At 47.4% G+C, this 19,292-nt stretch overlaps 1 protein-coding gene across 1 annotated transcript in view; it reads left to right on the plus strand.

Moving 5' to 3' along the window:
- Positions 1-19,292, plus strand: part of Plxna2 (plexin A2) — a 177,462-nt gene that overhangs the window by 62,754 nt on the left and 95,416 nt on the right. Inside the window, exon 3 of the mRNA XM_051148171.1 lies at positions 10,736-10,870. Within this exon, the coding sequence (XP_051004128.1) occupies positions 10,736-10,870 (135 nt within the window). The remainder of the gene's footprint in view (positions 1-10,735; positions 10,871-19,292) is intronic.

Genomic DNA, 19,292 nt, shown 5'->3' on the forward strand with positions numbered 1-19,292 from the left:
GAAAGGCAGCGAAGAATTTATTCCTTATCACGCCAAAGCCAACCTCACTTCTCTCCTAGTCACCCCAAGTAAGAACCTGGCACCTGCTGTATTACCTGCTGCCACCAGCAGAGCCTGCCTTTCTGGCACTGTGCCCAGCTGCTGAAGAGTATCGGCATGAGCAGACATGGGTGTTGAGGAGAAGGAGGTATCCAGCAGTGAGGTGACGCCAGGGAGCAAGACTAGCATCTGCCTGCCACAAAGCCAGATGCAGTGGAGGGGACAGTCCTTGCTTGTCACCTTTCCCCAACCCCACCTTGATCAGGAGGCAAAGTCTAGCAATGAATTAATTAGGGGTCTGTTGTCAGAGGCAGCTCATTATTAAAAGGCCTCTCCTGGGAGGAGAGGTGGGGAGTGGTGTGAAGGTGGCAGCTACTCAAACAGAATCCTTTATTGGAGCTGCACTGGCTCAGTTGGCTATGCCCTCAGGCTCGACCAGGGTCTGTGAGCTGGGGACTAGGGATGTGAGAGCATGAGGGCTTTCTTCCTCCTATGGTCACTGTTCCATCCCAGCTCTGGTCTATCTTCCTGACTCCAGCACTGGAGGCCCTGCGGCTCCTTCCATAGCAGTGTCTGGACTGTGATAGCACTCCCTCGTGAGGTCTTCTCCCAGTACGCTGGGGACCAGTGGTCATCTCCAGGGATGAGTCTCTTGCCAGGGTCTGAAGATCTGTGGCAGGAAGAATGAGGTAGGATAAGAAGCCTTCTCCTCCTCTGTGTTTGTTTTTAGAGATGGACAGAGACATAGGGTTTTCAAATCCTGACTTTCTGCCCAAGGCTGTGTGACTTTGGGGGGTGGGGGCAGGGTCACCTCACCTCTCATGCCTCAAGTTTCTCATTTATAACATGAGGATGATGGAGAAGGCTACCACAGGTAAGAACCATGGCACTAAATGCACCTGGTGTTTAACTTGGGTCCACCCCTGCCAGTCTGAGCAGATGGACCCAGGCCTTTAGCGATCAAGCAGTGGAGGAGCTGCCAGGGTACAAAGCAGCAGCAAGCCTGGAAAGGCACGAAGATGTGTATGGCCTAGTCTCTTCTCCCAGTCCTTAGTCTGAGAAAGACAGCTACCTGTATTCACACATGTAACTTTACTAGGAGATACACAAGTAGCTATGGGGCTGAAAGGTGGTCAGTGCAAGGGGAGGAAGCTTTTGGGTCAGATCACCAGGGAGGATTAGTATTCTAAAGGTAGAACAAATTGAAAACTAAAGGTACAAAGATAAAAATGCTGAGGACATAATTGGAAAGGGGTAGAAGGCCATGTCAGCTAGACTCCAGTGACAAACTGGGGAGGCTTTTCTGTCCATGGGGACAGTTAAGGATGGTGTGTGTGTGTGTGTGTGTGTGTGTGTGTGTGTGTGTGTGTGATTTTTTTCTATATCTTTCAATATCCCCAGAGCGATGTTCACTCATCATTTTTTTTTAAATTATGAGACTGAGATAAGTAAGAGAAAGAAAATTGCAAACATCTGAAATTTAAGGATTTTTGCATACAGAAAAGTTGGGATCAAATACGTGTTTTAAGAAGATTAATCTGGCAGTGGTGTTGGGTAAAATAGATCAGAGAACGAGTATGCTGGAGGCAAGGAGACTTCTCAGGTTATTGCAGCTGCAGAGGTGAGAGGCAGTAAAACCCAGACCCTCGGTAGTTAGCAGAGAGAAGACACATACAGCATGCGAACACGGCCTCCACTTCTCTTGGTCACTGCACATTTTCCGCACCACGCATGTTGTTTTAAGCCTTTAAAAAAAAAAATATCAGGTAGTCGCCCTGCATCCAGACACAGACCCTGGGGTCAGGTCATGGTACTCAGAGCCCCAGACTTCCATGCTGCAGCTTACAGGCCACCCTCAGTGTTGAAGAGAGTGAAGATTGCTGCTCCAGGTTACACAAGGCGGGACAGTCAGGCTTTTAATGAACTGGCTGGTTTGAGCAGGCAAACCCGTCCTTAAGGTCTCCACCCTCTGCTCTTTTTCAAAACTGCGACAGCCTTCTTTGTCCTCCTGCAGGAGACAGCCATGCCCCCTTTCCTAAGGCGGCTCTCTAGAGCTCCTCCATATTGTGTTGTGTGGATGGAGTGCCTAGTCCGAGTGAAGGCGGCCTCCACTCCTTCAGCTTGAAGTAAACCAAGACCCAACAGAGCAGCAGAGTGGGAGTTTCAGAATCCGGACCAAGCAGCTTGAGGTTCCACTCTGTCCCTCTGCAGCTGTGATCAGCTAGACGCATTTAACATTTCTTCCTTGTAAAATGAACGGGAGGGCTCTGCCTCACGAAGTTTTGGACATTATTCATGTTCATAACCCTTTTACACTGTGGATGAGGTAGAATAGATACAAATAAATGGCTCTAAATTAATAGAGAAAAATTTTTCCAAAGCGTATGTATGGCCTTACCTCTTTTGGAGAAAGGAAATCAGCCCCTCCCAATATACCTATTTCTAACCCTACTATCCACCCGCCCCAGCACCTGTTGAAGAAGGCTGCCCTGCCCTCCACGTGGCCACAGGGCCGCTCTTTGGCCAAACTGCCCGGGCATCCCCAGGAAGAGAGCGCATGTGTATGGTGTTGTGAACAGAGATCCTTGCATGAGCTTCAGGTAAAGACTCCTTGGTCTGGGCAGAGTTGCTCATTGCTCTATTAATTCCTGCTCCCTCCCTCCTCCCACCTCCCAACTCTGTGAGTTATAGTCCTGCCTCTGAATAATGTGATTTTATCTGCGACTGCTTAATGCTTCGGCTGACTCTTGCTGTGTTCATCTTAATGTTTCCCAGAACACTCTAGTGTTTCCTCTGCCTGACAGCTTCTTGTTTCTGGATCCTCAGCCCTGACCAAACGTACAGCTATGGCCTTGTGGATCAGGTACAGGGCTGGGCCGTTAGAGCAGCTGCTCAGCTGGATAGTGCCTTGGTCCTTTCTGTTCTTTGTAGTTCAAACCCACCTTAACAAGGTAGACCTAAGGATATAAATTCTTTTTACTTCCAGATCTTAAAGTCACTCCCCCATGAGCAGTCAGGGGGACGACCCCAGGTTGGGAACCTCAGTGCTTCTAGGAGTTGGGATCTTATTTTGGAAGTAGCATGTATCAGAGGCCCTTGCCTGGCCTCTCTTGACCCAGGAGGAGCAGAGAAGACCCAGTTTAGAGCAAAACCTTGGTCTTCAGTGCTCTCACTTCCTCCAATCTTGCCTGCATATTTTTCTTACTCACTGCAATGCTCAGTAAATGTTCAGTGCCCTCTACCTTCCATGCCACTCTGTCGCTGCTCAGACCGTTCCAAGATGCCAGAGTCTGAAAAAACTATTCTCTGCATCCTAGGAAGAAGCCACCGTAGCCACCATCACCCCATTCAGATGCCTCTAGCTCTCTGCTGCACCCCCTGTTCTCTGTTGAATAAAACAGAAATAAAAATAATTATTTAAGAAAGTTTCAGTCTTCACTGTGAAAGCCTTTGTGATTGACTGACAACTTTGTAAGGACCAGGCATGGGAGTGTGTGTGCCGCACAGCAGGCATCTTAGCTCAGCATGTCTTAGTTGCCTCCTTCTTCATAGATAAGACAAGCGGGATCCTTCACCTCATATCCCCTTTTTCTCTATTCCCTTGGCTTAGTGTAACCCACAGGCTGCTGAGTCCCTCACCAATTACCAGAGTATTTGGGGGCTGTGACTCTGTACACTCTGTTACCTTTCCAGAGCTCCGAGGACAGAACAAAAACCTGCAAGGTACTCTGGGAGGTTTTGTCTTCCCCCCTCCCCATGTGTATGCGTGAGAAAGAGAGAGAGAGAGAGAGAGAGAGAGAGAGAGAGAGAGAGAAGGTGAGACACACACACACACACACACACACACAAACAGTATGTGTAGGAGGGAGGGAAGATCTCGGAGACTGATTTTACCAAAGATTTCAAGCTATAAATAATTCGGGTCATGAAGTCCTATAAAAATAAACTTCAGCTTGAATCCTCTCTCACAGCACTAAATGCACAGCTGAAGACATGCACGCATTAACTCACCAGCATCCAGTGAGAGCAGCCAAACACCCCACCTGCTCTGTAACGATCAGAATGTACATATGTGGCACACATAAGCACACAAGCACTACCTGTCAGATACACACAGAACACACATAATATACCAAACACACACACCACACATTATACACAGGCATGGGACATAGATGCACAACACTACACACAGGCGCACAGAGAGACATGCATATCACACACAAAACATGCATATGAATACAAACATACCCACTACACCACATACACAGGCATTCATACGTCACACACATACATACATTACACAGAGACACACTACACAGAGATAGAAATACACACACATCAAATACACATCCACCATACCAACTATACTACACACACATACAAATACATACAAATACATATAAACACAGAAATACATACATGCACCATGTCAAACATCAAACATGATATATGTAAACACATTCACATACAGTTTCAGATCTCTCTCTCCCCCCTCTCTCTCATACGTGCGCGCGCACACACACACACACACACACACACTCTCTCTCTCTCTCTCTCTCCCCCGCCACAACCCCACATGCATGTATCATCTACTATGCAGCTCTGAGCCAGAGCCAGCCAGCATTAACCCCAGGACAGAAGATGCTGTGAGTCTGCTCAAGTTACTGTAGAGCCTCAGTCACTTTGCACCTAAACTCTCATCCTTTTCGAAGTTCTGAGGTCCAAAAAACCACATTTTTAAGAGATCTGGGTTTACCGTCAGTGACGCTGTTGTCAGGTTTGTGGCAACCTTCGCATTTCCCACAGATGCCGTTCGCACCCTAGGCCTTTGCTTAGGCCTCTTCTTCTCCAGGAAGCCTCTCCTCAGGGCCTCCTTAAGTCAGCTGGGCCATCCCTGTTCCTAAGACTTCCATTTTTGTGGAAATCACTTCTCAAGGCTCACCCCTGAGTTTGCGAAGATGGCTTGGGCTGTTCCCGCTTCCCTCCCGAGCTCTCTACAGGAATGCAGGATCCTTTATCAGTGTCTTCCATTCCCTAGTGTAGCCTGGTTCATGGTAGGCAAGTAACAAATAAACAGGGGGCCATACCAAAAATCTTAACTAAGAACTCTTTCCATTTCCACCGTATCCGTTTTGTGCTGAGAGGGAAGAGTAGCCACCCTCATCTGCAGCTACTATAGAACTATTACATGCACAAATAGAATGGCTTGCTGGAAGCCACACTCCAGTTAAGGCAGAAGTTGGGACTAGTCCCCCCTGTCACCAGAGCCTCAGGCCCCAGCAGTGTCTGCCAAACCCAGTTTTCTCCATAGATGCCCTAGAGGATCCGTAACCCTATTGCCGATTAGTAGTTCTTGAAAGCCGTTGTGACCGTCGCCTCTGCTACTAACAGACTGCCAAACTCATGGGCAGGTGCCATAACAGAGTTAACTAGAAAAGAAACTGATTCCTGGGAGTCTGAGGGACCACAGGTAAGCCAGTTGCGTGCTGATCTGAATGGGATGTTCAGGGAAAGGAGTTGTTGGTCATTTCTGTCCCAGCACAGCTGTGTTTACAGGAGAGAAGTGATAGTGTTAAAGTCTATTCTCCCCTGCCCCTTGCCCTCCAAGAGCAGACACTGCATCTCCCTTGGGCTCTATCTTACTCACTCCTATCCCAAAGCTAAATTTTAGTCTCCGAGTAAATCCTCCAATTAGGTTCTGAACTATTTTTGCCACTTGGAAGATAGATAACAGTTGTACTGTGACTGGGAGAGGCCCGAAAGATGAGAAGGTAGGGATGCTTGCCCTCCAGGCCTCCCATCTACCCTGCTCAGTTACACTTGTATTTTTGACCCTCTCATGCGAAAAGTCACCCCACCAAGGCCTGTGGTTGGATTCCAGCTTTATGAATCTCCTTACCTGTGTGATCATGCACTCACACAACTCTGCTAGCCTCAGATTTGTCATCTATAAAATGAGAATTATACTAGGATTGACAACAGGGGGAACCTGAAAGGATAAATCAGTTCATCTTTGTTATGTGTTGAACAGTAACCAGCACATGGTGAAAGCAACACAGGCGGTAGCTGTCAGTACACTTAGCAGGTCAACAGCACTGATCTGAAACATACCAGGCATGTTGTCCCTTCAGACAGGGTCACGTCGGCATATGAAGCAAAGTGGGTGTCATCGTTGAGAACCTGAAAAGGAGGCCTAGTCTCTTGGTGCTGTTAGGTTTCTACAGTTAGGTGTCCCTACAGAAATGGTTCTTGCTGGAATACCCCTCAGTATCCTTGGGTGAACTCAGACATATTTTGTCCCTTACTATAATAACCTGAGTACTAAGTTGTATGTGCTCTGAGCCCTGAGCAAGTAGCACAGCCTGGCTTCGTGGCCACTGAGGTCAAGCTTTCTCAGGAGAGAAGTCGTCCTGCTAGAAAGCAGGCTCAGGTGGCCCGGTGCACCTTCCCAGGTTACCTCCCTCTTCTGCCCCATCTCAGCCTCCTTACTGGTGGGATGTCAAGAACTTCTTTTGTGGCCCTGCTCTGATTGGAGTAGATAAGTGGTCTGTTTCAACTTGCTAGGATTTTTCTGCTCATTCAAACCTGCCCCAGGCAGTACAATACTGAAGAAAGCTGCTACTTTGTGGGATACCATAGAATAGGCCAAAATGCTTGGCTTTAAAATCCCTCTTCGGGGGCTGGAGAGATTGCTCAGCAGTTAAAAGCACTGGCTGCTCTTGCAGAAGATGGAAGGTGCCCACATGGCAGGTCGTAACCACCTATAACTCCAGTTCCTTGAGGAACTGGCCTCTTTGGGCACCGCAGGAATGGGGTGCACAGACATACATGAAGGCAAAAACCCATTCATGTAAAAAAAAAATAATATAAATAAATAAATAAATAAATAAATAAATATCCCCCTTGTCCTGTTATACCCCAGAAGTTTCCTTTCATTAGCAATGGAGGACAACACGGTAGGGCAGGGCTCCCTGCTTGCTACTAAGCAGCCTTCGAGTATATGTTTACATCACTTCGATAACTGGCAAGACCAAGAGCCCTGAACTTCTGGAGGTAGTTAGGAATGTAATTCTCTGAGCCAGATACTGACTGCGCAGTTTGCTGCTGCTTGTTGGTCACAGAAAAATTCCACCACGTCTCAGAGAGAGATAGCTCCATCTAAAAGTGTACCATGCCTTAGGGAAAGTCAGAAGGGAATCACCCAGGTCCCAGTCCCACACTCTTAGTGTGCCTCTTCCAGGGGAAAAACCTCTGCTGCTGCCCAGTCTCCTATCCGAACCCACCACGCCCCTTTTCCTCCTTCTGGTCTCAGCCTCCTGCTCCATCTCCATCTTCTCTGGCCTTCTTTGAGAATCTGAAATGCTTCCTAAGCTTGTGGCACTTAACAGGGAGCAGAGGCCTATTTAAGGATGTGCTGATTTCTTGACTAATACTTGCCTTTCTAGGATTTGGACAGAATGAAATTTAGCTCATTTCAAGTGATTGCCCGGAATCTTCTAGTTTGTTTTCTCTTTGGTTTGGTATTTAAGAGTTACACAGACTTGATTCTGGAATTTCTGGCTCATTAAAAGGTGGCTGTGGCAGGCCAGGAATTAGATCGCACGTTAGGTCGCCACTGCAGTGGGAAGGTAAGGGGCTAATCATCCTGGAACACAGCAGCATGCAGCATGTGTCTTGTTCTTTGTATAGCCCAGCTCTGCGTGGCACTGCCTGCTCTCTGGGACCACGGCAGGAGGGTCTGGCCTGTTGTGCTTATTCTTCCTTCTAACTTTGTATCCAGACATTGCTCTGGGGATCCTGGCCTATTCCAGATGCACGGAAGGTGGCTGCTCCAGCTGGCAGAGGGGAAATCAGCTTCCTGAGGCAGGATACCCCAGGCCTGGCCTCAGAGAAGGCACTGCTTCTGTAGATCCTGAGTGGAGCTAGAGCCTTGAGGAGACAGCTCTCCCTGAGAGAAGAAATGGTGTGACAGTAGGGAAGTTGGCCATTGGAGATGGCACTGTGCTGACTCTGCCAGGAGCCATAAACAGAATGCCCTATGTCATGGAGACAGAGTTGAGCCCAGTCAATAGGAAGTCGCGGCCATCTTGTCTTTCCTTTGCCCAACAACTTCTATGATTAAAAGCTGCTTTATTTTTTTGTGAAGGCTTTTAGAAATTTAAGCCTGTTGATCCAAAGGAGAAATCTGATTTGAATGGCAAAGGGGCTCCTTTTAATTATGGGGGTGATACTAGGTATAGACTAGTGATTAGTTCTTCCTTCTCCTTAAATCTCTGGGGCAGAGCGTGGATGTTTCTGCCCTGTAACAGCATGGATAATTCACAGTGCTTTCCTCAGTCCTGTGAAAATAAGTGCTCACCCCACCTCTTGAAGGACGAGTTTGGCTCATAGTTGTCCAAGAAACTGTCTTTAATGCAGAGAGACTACGAAGATGATAGAAAAAGAGTAAAAGTGGAGCTTAGCAGAAAGATGAATCAGCTCAAAGGGGGAAGGACCATGGATAGTAACGGCTAAAAGAATACTCTCGGTTCCATTAACCCCTGCAGTTTTAAGTTAGAGATCCCAGGTCACCTGCCAAAGCAGTGGGAGCATGGCCTCTCAGGCCAGGCCCTAACCCAGTTCCAGGCCATGAGATCCAGATACAAAGCCTCAGGCCATTGGGCACCCAACTTCAATAGGCTCATGTTGTTGCTCAGCTCTGGCACATCTCAGCAGCCCACCATAACCAACCTTAGGCCATTCTCAGGAAGGGCAGGGTGGAAATGATAGTTCGGGTCCCATTCCTTCAACTCTGTAGTAAATACTGCTGTTGACCCTCCCCACCCCGGCAGGCAGAACTGAGTTCTCTGCTCAGCATCCTCCCAGGATACTGTATTATCAGGCCCAAGGTGGTCCTTTCGGGTAAATACATCATGGTCTCCCACCCTTAGAAGTTCTCAGAGTATCAGGGTTAGGCGAGCAGAGGGAAGAGACAGTGAACCGAGACAGAACAGGAAGGATGTGGAAGACAAGGCTATTTTCCCTGTGTTACTAGAGAAAATGTCTCTTGATCTCACTAAAGATCCCAGAGTTCTCGTCAGCTGGCTCATAGTCCATATCCTTTCAAAGGGTGTTTCTCAAGCATCCCCATGTCTGTCACGGTTTTTGTCCCAGCCTCAGGCAGGTCCTCGGAGAGTTACAGGGAACATAGAAAACACATACCCACCTTCACAATGTTGATGACTCCACACATATCAGACGCAATTAGAGAACAATTGAAATAGTAAGTCAATACACATTAGCTAATACATATACAATGAGTGAATCAATTGATTACAATTCTAGGATACGTGCCTAATAGAAAAAGGCACCGGCATGTGTAATTAATTATCAGGGGCAAGAAGGAGGCTTCCCAGAGCAGGTAAGACTTGAGTCAGAAAGAATGCAGACAGGAAGGGCAGGGCAGCTGGAGGAGGGGACGGTAGGGGCGCATGGTAGGCTGTGATCTGGGACAGCACTGTGAATGGGGCCCATTCACACCAAGAGCTCCGTACCAGCAGCTCCTTACATGAAATTCTTTCCTCAGGGACATGTAGGGTTGGTTCATCCAGATTAGTCCTTCTCCACACCTGTGCCAGGAGCCTCAGCATCACTGGGAACCTTAGACAAGAGAATATCCCACCAAAACAGAGGCTGTGGTCCAGCCCAGCCACAAACTTTCCATCCCCTCCAGGCAGTTCTGGGAGCAGCAGGATTAAGTGCATTAGGTTATCTTGCTGGGCTCAACCTTGGCTGTGCCTTCACTTAGGGAGCTTTTAAACCGGGTGACAACGCCTAGACACACCTTTAAAGTTTCTGATGCATGGATCCAACTCTGACATTCACATTAAAAAACAAAACAAAACAACAAAACAAACAAACAAACAAACAACATATGTAGCCTGGCCTGAGGAGCATTAAGTAAACAACATTCAGGTCCTTTTTGTTTACTGTCTTAGGGTGGGGCAAAAGAAAGAGGAATATACTTCATTCCCTAGGTAACTTGAAAATAGAACCACCTGGCATCTGGAGGCAGACAGATTTCTGAGACCTGAAACCTTCAGGCGCCCGATGATGACAAGGCTTTTGATAATGTGCATAATTGTTCCCCCATGCCAGCCTAACACAAGGATACTGCGTATAGATGCTGGCTCTCCAATCTAGAACAAGTATGCATAAACACACTCACTTGCATATGTACATCACACATTCTGTAAATAAAAACAACTGCAGAGAGACAGCCAGAATCTTTCATGTGCATTCAACCACAAATGAACCACCATTAGCAATCCCAGACCCACAATGGGCATCGTGGTGCATGGTGCATGCGGGTAACCCCAGAGGCTGAAGGTGGAGGATCATGGGTTAGAAGGCAGACTGGGTTACATAGTGAAACCCTGGCTCCGAATAAATGAGAGAAAGAAAGAAGAAAAGGGACATAGGGAAGGGGAAGAGAGAGAAGAGGGGGAAACAGGTAGGAGGAGAGAGACGGAGAAGGAGGTCTCAGATCCTGCGTTCTGAAAGTGGGTGTAAGTGGACTGCAGAGTCTGACGTAAGTAGCACTTCTTCCTGGAGCAGTGACCTGAAGACGTGGCTGCCATCTTGTGTAAGGAGAAGCAGGTTGTCCATGGAAGAGCTGCACGCCAGTACTAAGGGCAATTTTGTTTCCTTGCAGATTCGAGCTGATGGTCCCCCCCATGGTGGGGTCCAGTATGAGATGGTCTCCGTGTTCAAAGATGGGAGCCCCATACTCCGGGACATGGACTTCTCTATCAATCAGTTCTACCTGTATGTTATGTCCGAGAGGCAGGTAAGGGCTGACACACATCTCTCCATTCTGAACTCTAGGAAACCTATGCTAACCTGTCTCCTTTGATCATAATTTGAATTCTGATATATCCTACAGAAGAGACTCTGAGTTTGCTGTGCAGGGGTTCTGAGAAAAGCTGAGTCCTGTGGCATCTGCAGAGAGTTAGGGGGAAGCTACAGGCCTCTTTCCGGAGGCTTCTCTCTAGGCCACAGCCCCTGTCTGGATGAATGATGAAAAGCCCTGCAAGAAAGAGTTAGACTGAGCCCTGCAGCATGGCGTGATTAGGAGGGAGATTTACTGCTCCTGGGCCCACAGAGTTGGCTGCTCATGGGAGCCAGAGGTGTAAATAATCCAGGCCTCTAGGCTGGGCTGGCTCCTGGGAGACAAGATGAGACGGGGCCCTGGAAGGAGATCAGATCTTGTCCTGAATCTGAAATTGGATGCAAGAGCTGGTCAGTTCTGGAAAGCTGAAACTACGGCAGAGGTTGAAAACCCCACAGGAGAAGCCTCAGTCCGCTGCTAAAGTAGCAACTGTACAAACCTTATTTTCCTAGACCCAAGCAAAAGCCATTCTTCAGCTCATATTTTATCTACCAGTGTGAGAGCAGAGGGACAACAGGGAAGGAAGGGATCGGGGATGGTGGGACTTACCAGACCCCCGGAGGACAGAAACTAAGCAAACTTCTTAGCCGTGGCTCTTTGATCCCTCTTGATCAGGAGGTAGCTATGGCGTTGCAGAAGCCAAGTTAGTATCCTTTTCCGAGGAGGATGAAAAAGAAAGACAAGGGTTCCAGGGCTGTCTTGGAGCTGAGGGTACTGACTGAAACCGGGGAGACAGCTGAGCTTCAGGACACACCCCATCACTGGGCATCTCCTAATACCGGTGTCTTTCCATGAATGTTCCTGAAAGACTCAGATATCCCTGGTCAGCTTCACCCTTCCCAGAGTTCTCTGTGCTCTCTCTTTTCAAAGACATAGAATCTGGATCAATGGATGACAGACAAGGGCTGAGCAGGAGTGAGGAAAGGGCCTGGGAGCTTGGGAGCATCAAGGAGAGCAGTGATGCAGCTCGCACTTGAAAAGTACTTCTTGAGAATAGATGATACAAATCACATGCTAATTGCATGCAAATTACATCTAGATACTCTTGACCCCACCTGTCATTGCCGCCTTTATTCCTGTGGCCCCTGTAGCTGAGGCACCAACAAATCCAGGTGAGGACTTAGTAGAACCGAGGGAAGCTTTGCCAACCCAGAGTGGGTAGGACAGTCCTAGAAATAAACACTGGCCTATCAACCCAGTAAAATAGCCAGTGGGTCTTGGAACAGTGTTACTGGACACACACAAACTACAGGGGAAATAATCAGAATAAATGAGGTTTGGTTGCTATCCTTAAATTGATTACAATCTAGTGAAGGAGACAAGTGGCCAGAGATCTGTACCATTAGTCTCTGGATATTCCACATTTTCCTCTGATTCTTTTTTGTTTTTTAAGGCAGAAACTTACTTGATTTATGGGGAAATACATTTATATATTCATGTGTTATGTGTGTGGAGGCTAGAGCCAACCTCCGGTGGCCATCTCGAGGCACCATCCTCTTTGATTCCTAAGACAGTGTTCTCGGTAGCCTAGACCTTAGCAAGCACACTAGGCTGACTGGCAGGTGAGCCCCAGGGCTTAGCTTGACTTTGCCCCCTACTACTACGATGATACATGTGTGCCTGCTTTTTGTTTACTTGGGTTTTGGAGGTCCAACTCAGGTCTGCACATTTACATGGCAAACACTTAAACTCGCTGAGCCATTTCCCCAGCCCCCAGAGAGTCATTTTTAAATAAAGAAGGTAGAAGGTGCTTACCCATCAGATCCAAGCACTACATTTTAAGAACAGCCGCAAGTCACCAAATCCTCCTGCACAAATCCTCCCTGTTGACATTTTGCCAAGACCCAGATGCCTGCAAAGAACTAACTATGAACAACGGGGCAGAAGGGACCGAGGGATGGCATCCACGGAGCCAGGGGCAGAAGGGACCGAGGGGTGGCATCCACGGAGCCAGGGGCAGAAGGGACCGAGGGGTGGCATCCACGGAGCCAGGGGCAGAAGGGACCAAGGGGTGGCATCCACGGAGCCAGCGAAAGGCCAGCCGCACAAAATGAAGAGCCTATGCATTGGTCGTATTTTCAGATATTCTGAATCCCTGGGCACCATTCCTAGCACTACACAGGTGGCTGAGAAGAGAAGCTGGGTCAGAAATGAGGCTGTCTGTTGAATGGGCTTCAGGCTACACATCTGAAAGCATCAGCCCCAGCCACACCAAGTGCCCAAGTATCTCATTTATAAATATCCCTCCCTTCCTCCTATCTTCTGTGTCAGATGCCCGGTTCTTGTTAGTCAGAACCAGACACACTGAGCCACAGCCAGCCACCGGGGGCTGAAATTGGAAGCCTCTGTGTTTGATGCTGTGGGGTCAGCTATCTTCGGTCAAGTGAGATATTAGTAAGAGTTCCCCATACCAAGTGGAGGCTGAGGCTGAGGGGGATTTGTGGTGGAGCTCCGAAGCCTGTCCCCTGGGAAGCTGCAAATCATGTAGAAGAGGTAGTCAGGTGACTTCCCAGGGGTCATCCAGATGTAGAAGAGGTAGTCAGCTGACTTCTCAGGGGTCATCCAGGGCTGAGGGCCAAGAGCAGCTCACGTGGCCATCTGTGTGAGGCCATGGAACAGAGTGTTGACACTCAGCACTGCCTCAGAAAGGACACGGCTTACTGTGTGCCAGGAGGATAGTCGGTAAGGACAGCAGCCTGCCTTCTCTCCCAGCATTTGCCATTACTGTCCACATGACCCCACCACCTTAGCTTATCCTTTATTAATTAAAGGGTATGAATCAGATAATGGGGTATCTCTGAGGCCCCACATCCTGAGTCCCACCTCACAGTTTATGGCTGAGTTGCCTTTGACAAGCCACTTACTCTAGTGTTTCAATCAAAAGGAAAGTGCAAGATCAGTTGAGATAACAAATGAAGAATTTCTTCTTACTCAGCGTCAACGGCCACATACTCACCATGAGGGCTCTACATGCCTTCCCAGCCCTTGCTCTCCATAGTCCCGTTACTGGAAATGCAGAGGCATGTGGCTATTAGGAGGACCCAGATGGCTGGCCTGGTCCATCAGCTCCTCAGGGACTTGCTTCCAAAACAGTGATGGCTGTCTAATTCCAGCGTCTCCCAGATATTAACAAACCTTAGCAGAGTCCTGGCTTGGGACTTTTAAAACTAACATTGGCAATAAATGTATTTTTATTATTACTGAGCCAACAGCATAAAATTCTCTTTGTTGATACTTTAATGTGTGTTTTCCTTCTCCATTTTAATATTATCCTTTTTCAGTATGTCTTGGACATTTCTTATACTGTCAAGTCCTTAGAAACTATCCTTGAGTTCTGATAATTTTTCTCTGATGTTTGTTACTCAGTTTATAAAGTGTCTGTGTCATGAATGAGAAATGATATGTTTTGTCAATTGTTGGGTGAATTTTGGTTGTTTCTCTTCATTCCTATGGTCATTTGGGAGATTAGAAATGATACTCTTTAATACAGTGGTTCTCAGCCAATGGGTTGCAATCCCTTTGGGGTTCAAACAACCCACGCACAGAGACTGCTAAGACCATCAAAAACACAGAGATTTACAAATGATTCATAACAGTAATAAAATTACAGTTATGAAGTAGCAGCGAAAATAATTGTATGGACAGGGTCAGCACAACATGCGGAACTGTCACAGCGTTAGGATGGCTGAAGACCACTGCTCTGAGAGATGAAATGACTACAATTAGGTTACTTGTTGTGAAGTGTTTTTTCTGCTACTGAAAATGTCCTCTGAAACATACATTAGTGATTTTCTGAATTATTTTTGCAGGTAACTTCATTATAATTTGGATTTTATTTTTTCAGTTTTTGGAACACATTTGACACCTAAATCAAATGTCATGTTCTCTTACAAATACTGTACTCAGTAGCAGCATAGGTAGGCTTGACATTAGACCACAAGATCTTTCTAAAGGAAAGATGGAAGCACTCAAGTGCTCCTATAAGCATCTTCCCTGAACCGTGATCACTGTACAGAGAGTACGGTGTTACTAATTGATAATCAGTGTGTTTGTGGGGCAAGGTGGCATATCTGTTTTGCAGGATTGTGACAAAATAACTGAGATTAGGTGTAACTTATAAAGTGAAGAGGTTTGTAAGCCAAAGTCAAAACAGTATCGTCCAGTTCCTGGTAGGGGCCACTTGCCTGTGTCACAACATCGTAGGTATCATCAATGACATGAGCACGCTTGAGGACAAGCGATCACATACCAGAAGCCAGAGAGGCGGGGGGAGGAGCTAGGCTTGTTCTTTCTTAGCAACCCTTTTGTAAGGTCTTCCCAAGGACAGCACCTTCAGTGATCTCATTACACACCAGTATCCATCCCCTTTAAAGGCTCTACAGTAATTTCCAGCTTGCGTGCCTTGTACGGCACACTCAAGCCATATTCAAACTCCATAGGGTATGATGGTAAGGATCTCTTCTGTAGTTTCACTTTACAACACACAATGGCAGTGTAATTTCATGTCTTTCCTCTACACTGATGTTTTCTCAAAGATATGGTGCCTCTTATATCCATGGGACCATGTGAGAATAGAATCAGGTTTCCAATTCTGCCTGGAGTAGGTTCCATCTCTTCACAAAGCTAGAACCTTCCAACTAGCAGTCAGTGCGCACTCTGTCTCCTCTTTTGCCTCCCCCTTCCCCCTCTCTCCTTCTCCCCCCTTCTCTCTCTCTCTCTCTCTCTCTCTCTCTCTCTCTCTCTCTCTCTCTCCTCCCTCCCTCCCTCCCTCCCTCCCTTCATATGTGTCAAATAACTATATGTAATTAAGAAATAGTACTAGTAGGAAGTGTTGGGTCGTTAGTGCCACTGCCTAACAAGTCAATGTTAATGTACTCTTAATGGATCTATGGCTTGGCCAGTCCCAGGGGGGAACTTGGAAACAGAATTCCAGTCCTGCTGCTAATTGCCCAGGTGCTCCATCAAGAGCTGGCTGGCTCTTCCCTAGAAAGCTACCCCAGCATCCCCAGTAAGTCAGCAGATGCCGTGGACATGAATACAGCTTGCTCCCAGACCCTCACCGTCTAATGGAAGTCAGTCAGCAAGTGCCGGGAAAGTTAGGCTGGGAGCCAAGTAAAACAGAAAGTGAGAAGATGAAAAGAAGAGGCAGAGCCTGATTCCAACCCAGCTTGTCAGGCTGGCCACTCCCAGAGAGGGAGTGCCACTCTGTCCTCGGGGTAGATGGGGAAAGAGTGTAGGAATGGAAGCAATTATTCTATTTTATACTTTAATTAGATTGAATTAGCAGAGGGAATAGAGGCATAAAATGATCCAGCGAAGGGTGAAATGGAAATGGGGAGCCAGTGTGCAGAGTGGCTCTGTGCAGGCTGGAGAGAGCCTTGGGAAGAGCAGAGGGCTGGAGGGGGTGATGTGTTTGTAGAGGGTGGGGGCCTCAGCTGCTCTCTACTTGGAAGCCCAGAAAGGGTGAATCACGTGAAGTTTAAGATCTGGTGTGATTGACTGACACCACCATTGCACGGACACTATGCAGCTTCAGAAAATTATGTAATTTTCTTCTAAGCCTCAGCTGCTTCATCTGTGAAATAGATCTAATAAGGCAGTGTTCTGAGGATAAGAAAACAGACATAAAACGCCTAGTGTGTGTCTATCACACAGTCTGGGCTTCATCATCAGTGGTGTTGTTAGTAAAACTTTCTGATACCTCACGGAGGATCAGAAGTGTCTGTTACAAAAGGGAATGTCCTGCTCCCAAGAATGGCTTGCAGCCTGTCATTGCTGCTGCCACCTGTCGTCCCAATGGACCAGTCAGAAGACTCTGGCCTGGCCAAACTGTGCTGCGTGCTCATAATCTGGTATTTATTTTTAAAAATCCAGCAATGTACCCAGTAGACTAAACAGTCCCACTCTCTCAGAACACAGAGAGGCAGCCTCTAGCCCATATGTGAGGGCCACAGTCCAGAACGCAAGCATCTGAAAGATGAGGGAAGGGATTTCAAGTCAGGTCATCTGCATGCCATAGGCCACATGTATGGACATCTGGTTTGGGAAGAGCTCTCCAGGGCAGGGGCCTCTCCAAGTATGTAGCCAATCTCCAAGATCAGTGACAAAGACAGGAATAAACCTCTTTTGTCTGTGAACACTCAGACATAGTCCAAGTGTCCTTATGTATACACTGTTTCTGTTTGCTGTATTACAAACAATCCCACACTTTATGAACATAGCACAGATACCTTTTCACAGCCTGGGGGACTGACATGAGCATCTCGGGTTACCAGAATGATGGTAGGAGGTTTGGAGAGATGGCTCAGCACAAAGTATGTAGCACTGCTGCGGAGAAACCTGAACTTGGTTCCCAGCACTCCCACCTGTCACTTACAATCACAGTTAACTTCAGCTCCATCTCCGGCCTCCATGGGCACTGTGCTCACATGTACACACCTCCACCAACACCACATGCATACATGAGACTTAAATAAGGGGCTAAGACTATCTGGACTTTTTCACAGATGGACATCAATCCATGTTAGTCCCAGCACAGGCTCTGACATACTCTCTAACTTGTCAAACATGTTAGCTCCAGACTCTGAAAATGAGACACCCCACACCCCCACGCACACGCACACGTAACGACAGAAATTGGCTTTAGAAGTCTCCTCCCTTTTACTTGCCTCTTCACTCTAGTGACCATCACCCCAGAGACTTATGTGTGTGTATCCATAGATACAACTTAAGAAACAAGGCTAAGGAGCGATCGGCTGCATGGATCTCCGTCTGCCAGGGCCGTAGACCACGGAACACCAGAGCGGGCCAGGACTTCAGAGATGTCCTATGCTAATCCCAGGAGAAAAATACTCAGAGGGGAACTTTTAATATTGCAAGCATCCAATACTTAGACACAGGGTCAACACAAGTGTGTAAGGACACACCAATGGTTTTCCATCAGATTGCTTATTAGCTGAGGTTGTGTAAGTCCCCACAAAAGGAAGGGGGCCATCAATGATGTTCTCCCTGAAAGTGCCCCTGGGAAATGGACTTGTACGGGGCAGGTCACAGCACAGGGACATTTCCTGTCAGTGTGTGTGTCTTACTGTGACAACGTTGTCCCAGCTCTCAGACATAGCTCTCCCTCAGGACACAGACAGGTATTCCTCAGTCTGCATCACTACAGGATGATAACATACTTACAACCATGTCTGAAGAAGTTTACAAGTGGTGGGACAGAAAGATCAGCACGGAGACAGACTATGAAGTCCCCCTCCCCCCAGTCTCCAGGGCACAGATAACTAACTCTCATTCCTTCTGTCTCTCTGTCTCTGTCTTGTATCTCTGCCTCTCTTTGTGTGTCTCTTCCTCTGTGTGTGTGTGTCTCTCTCTGTCTCTCCCTATCTCTGTATCTTTCTGTGTGACTCTACCTTTATCTATGTGTGTGTCACTGCCTGTCCCCCCCCCCCCCCCCCCCCCACACACACACACTTTTCCCTGTATGGGTTTGGGAAGAACCTGGAGGTCAGGCCAGTCTCTTGCCTGATGAGATGGCAGTACCCAGCCAGCTTCATGAAAGAACAAATTGTTTTCACTAGTTTGGAGGAGTCCCTTTGAATAATTACTAAGCTGGATCTAGGACCAAAAATAGAGCCATTTTCAAAAGGGCTGAGTTCAAACCTGGGATAAGAAGCCTGCTACCTGTTGCCAAAGCTACTGAATTTTCAAGACCCCTAAGTTATCCAAGGACCTTGTAAGGGAAACAAAAATGTGAAGAAATAGCCACTTCCAGAGCCCTTGGCCCTGGCATTCTGACACCTCAGACTGCTAATTTTGATTGTGGGTATTTATTCCAGGGAAGAAGACTTCTCCATGCCTATGTGTGTTTTAACAATGCCAATAGTGTCTGTCACAGGCATCAATCACCCCTTTCCTGGCCCAGAAGCCTTGATCTAGAGCAGACATAAAGGTGGGATTGGGGGTAGGCAGAGGGTTGAGCCAGAGAGACTTGATGAATTATGGAGTTTGAGATTAGGAAAGTGAGGATAAAAGGGTTGAATGTGTCGCTTTCAGTCCAAGCCTTTGGTGCACATGTGTTTCTGGTTAAGGATGTGGAACCCTGTGTGTTCTAGGAGCACAGTGCAAGGAGTCGGCCGTGGCTGCCTCCTCCCAAGCTTTGTGTTCCCAGCATCAAGGAGCCCAGAGACTGACCCAGATCATTGTTGGCCATTAATATTCTCTTGGAGCATTTTTTAAAAATAAATGTCTTCACCTGAGGGAGAATAACTGCTAACCTACTCTATTAATCAGATTCTTGGATGGCTGTATTTGAGAGACA

Source organism: Acomys russatus, chromosome 6 (assembly GCF_903995435.1).
Source record: "Acomys russatus chromosome 6, mAcoRus1.1, whole genome shotgun sequence".
Classification (NCBI taxonomy): Eukaryota; Metazoa; Chordata; class Mammalia; order Rodentia; family Muridae; genus Acomys; species Acomys russatus.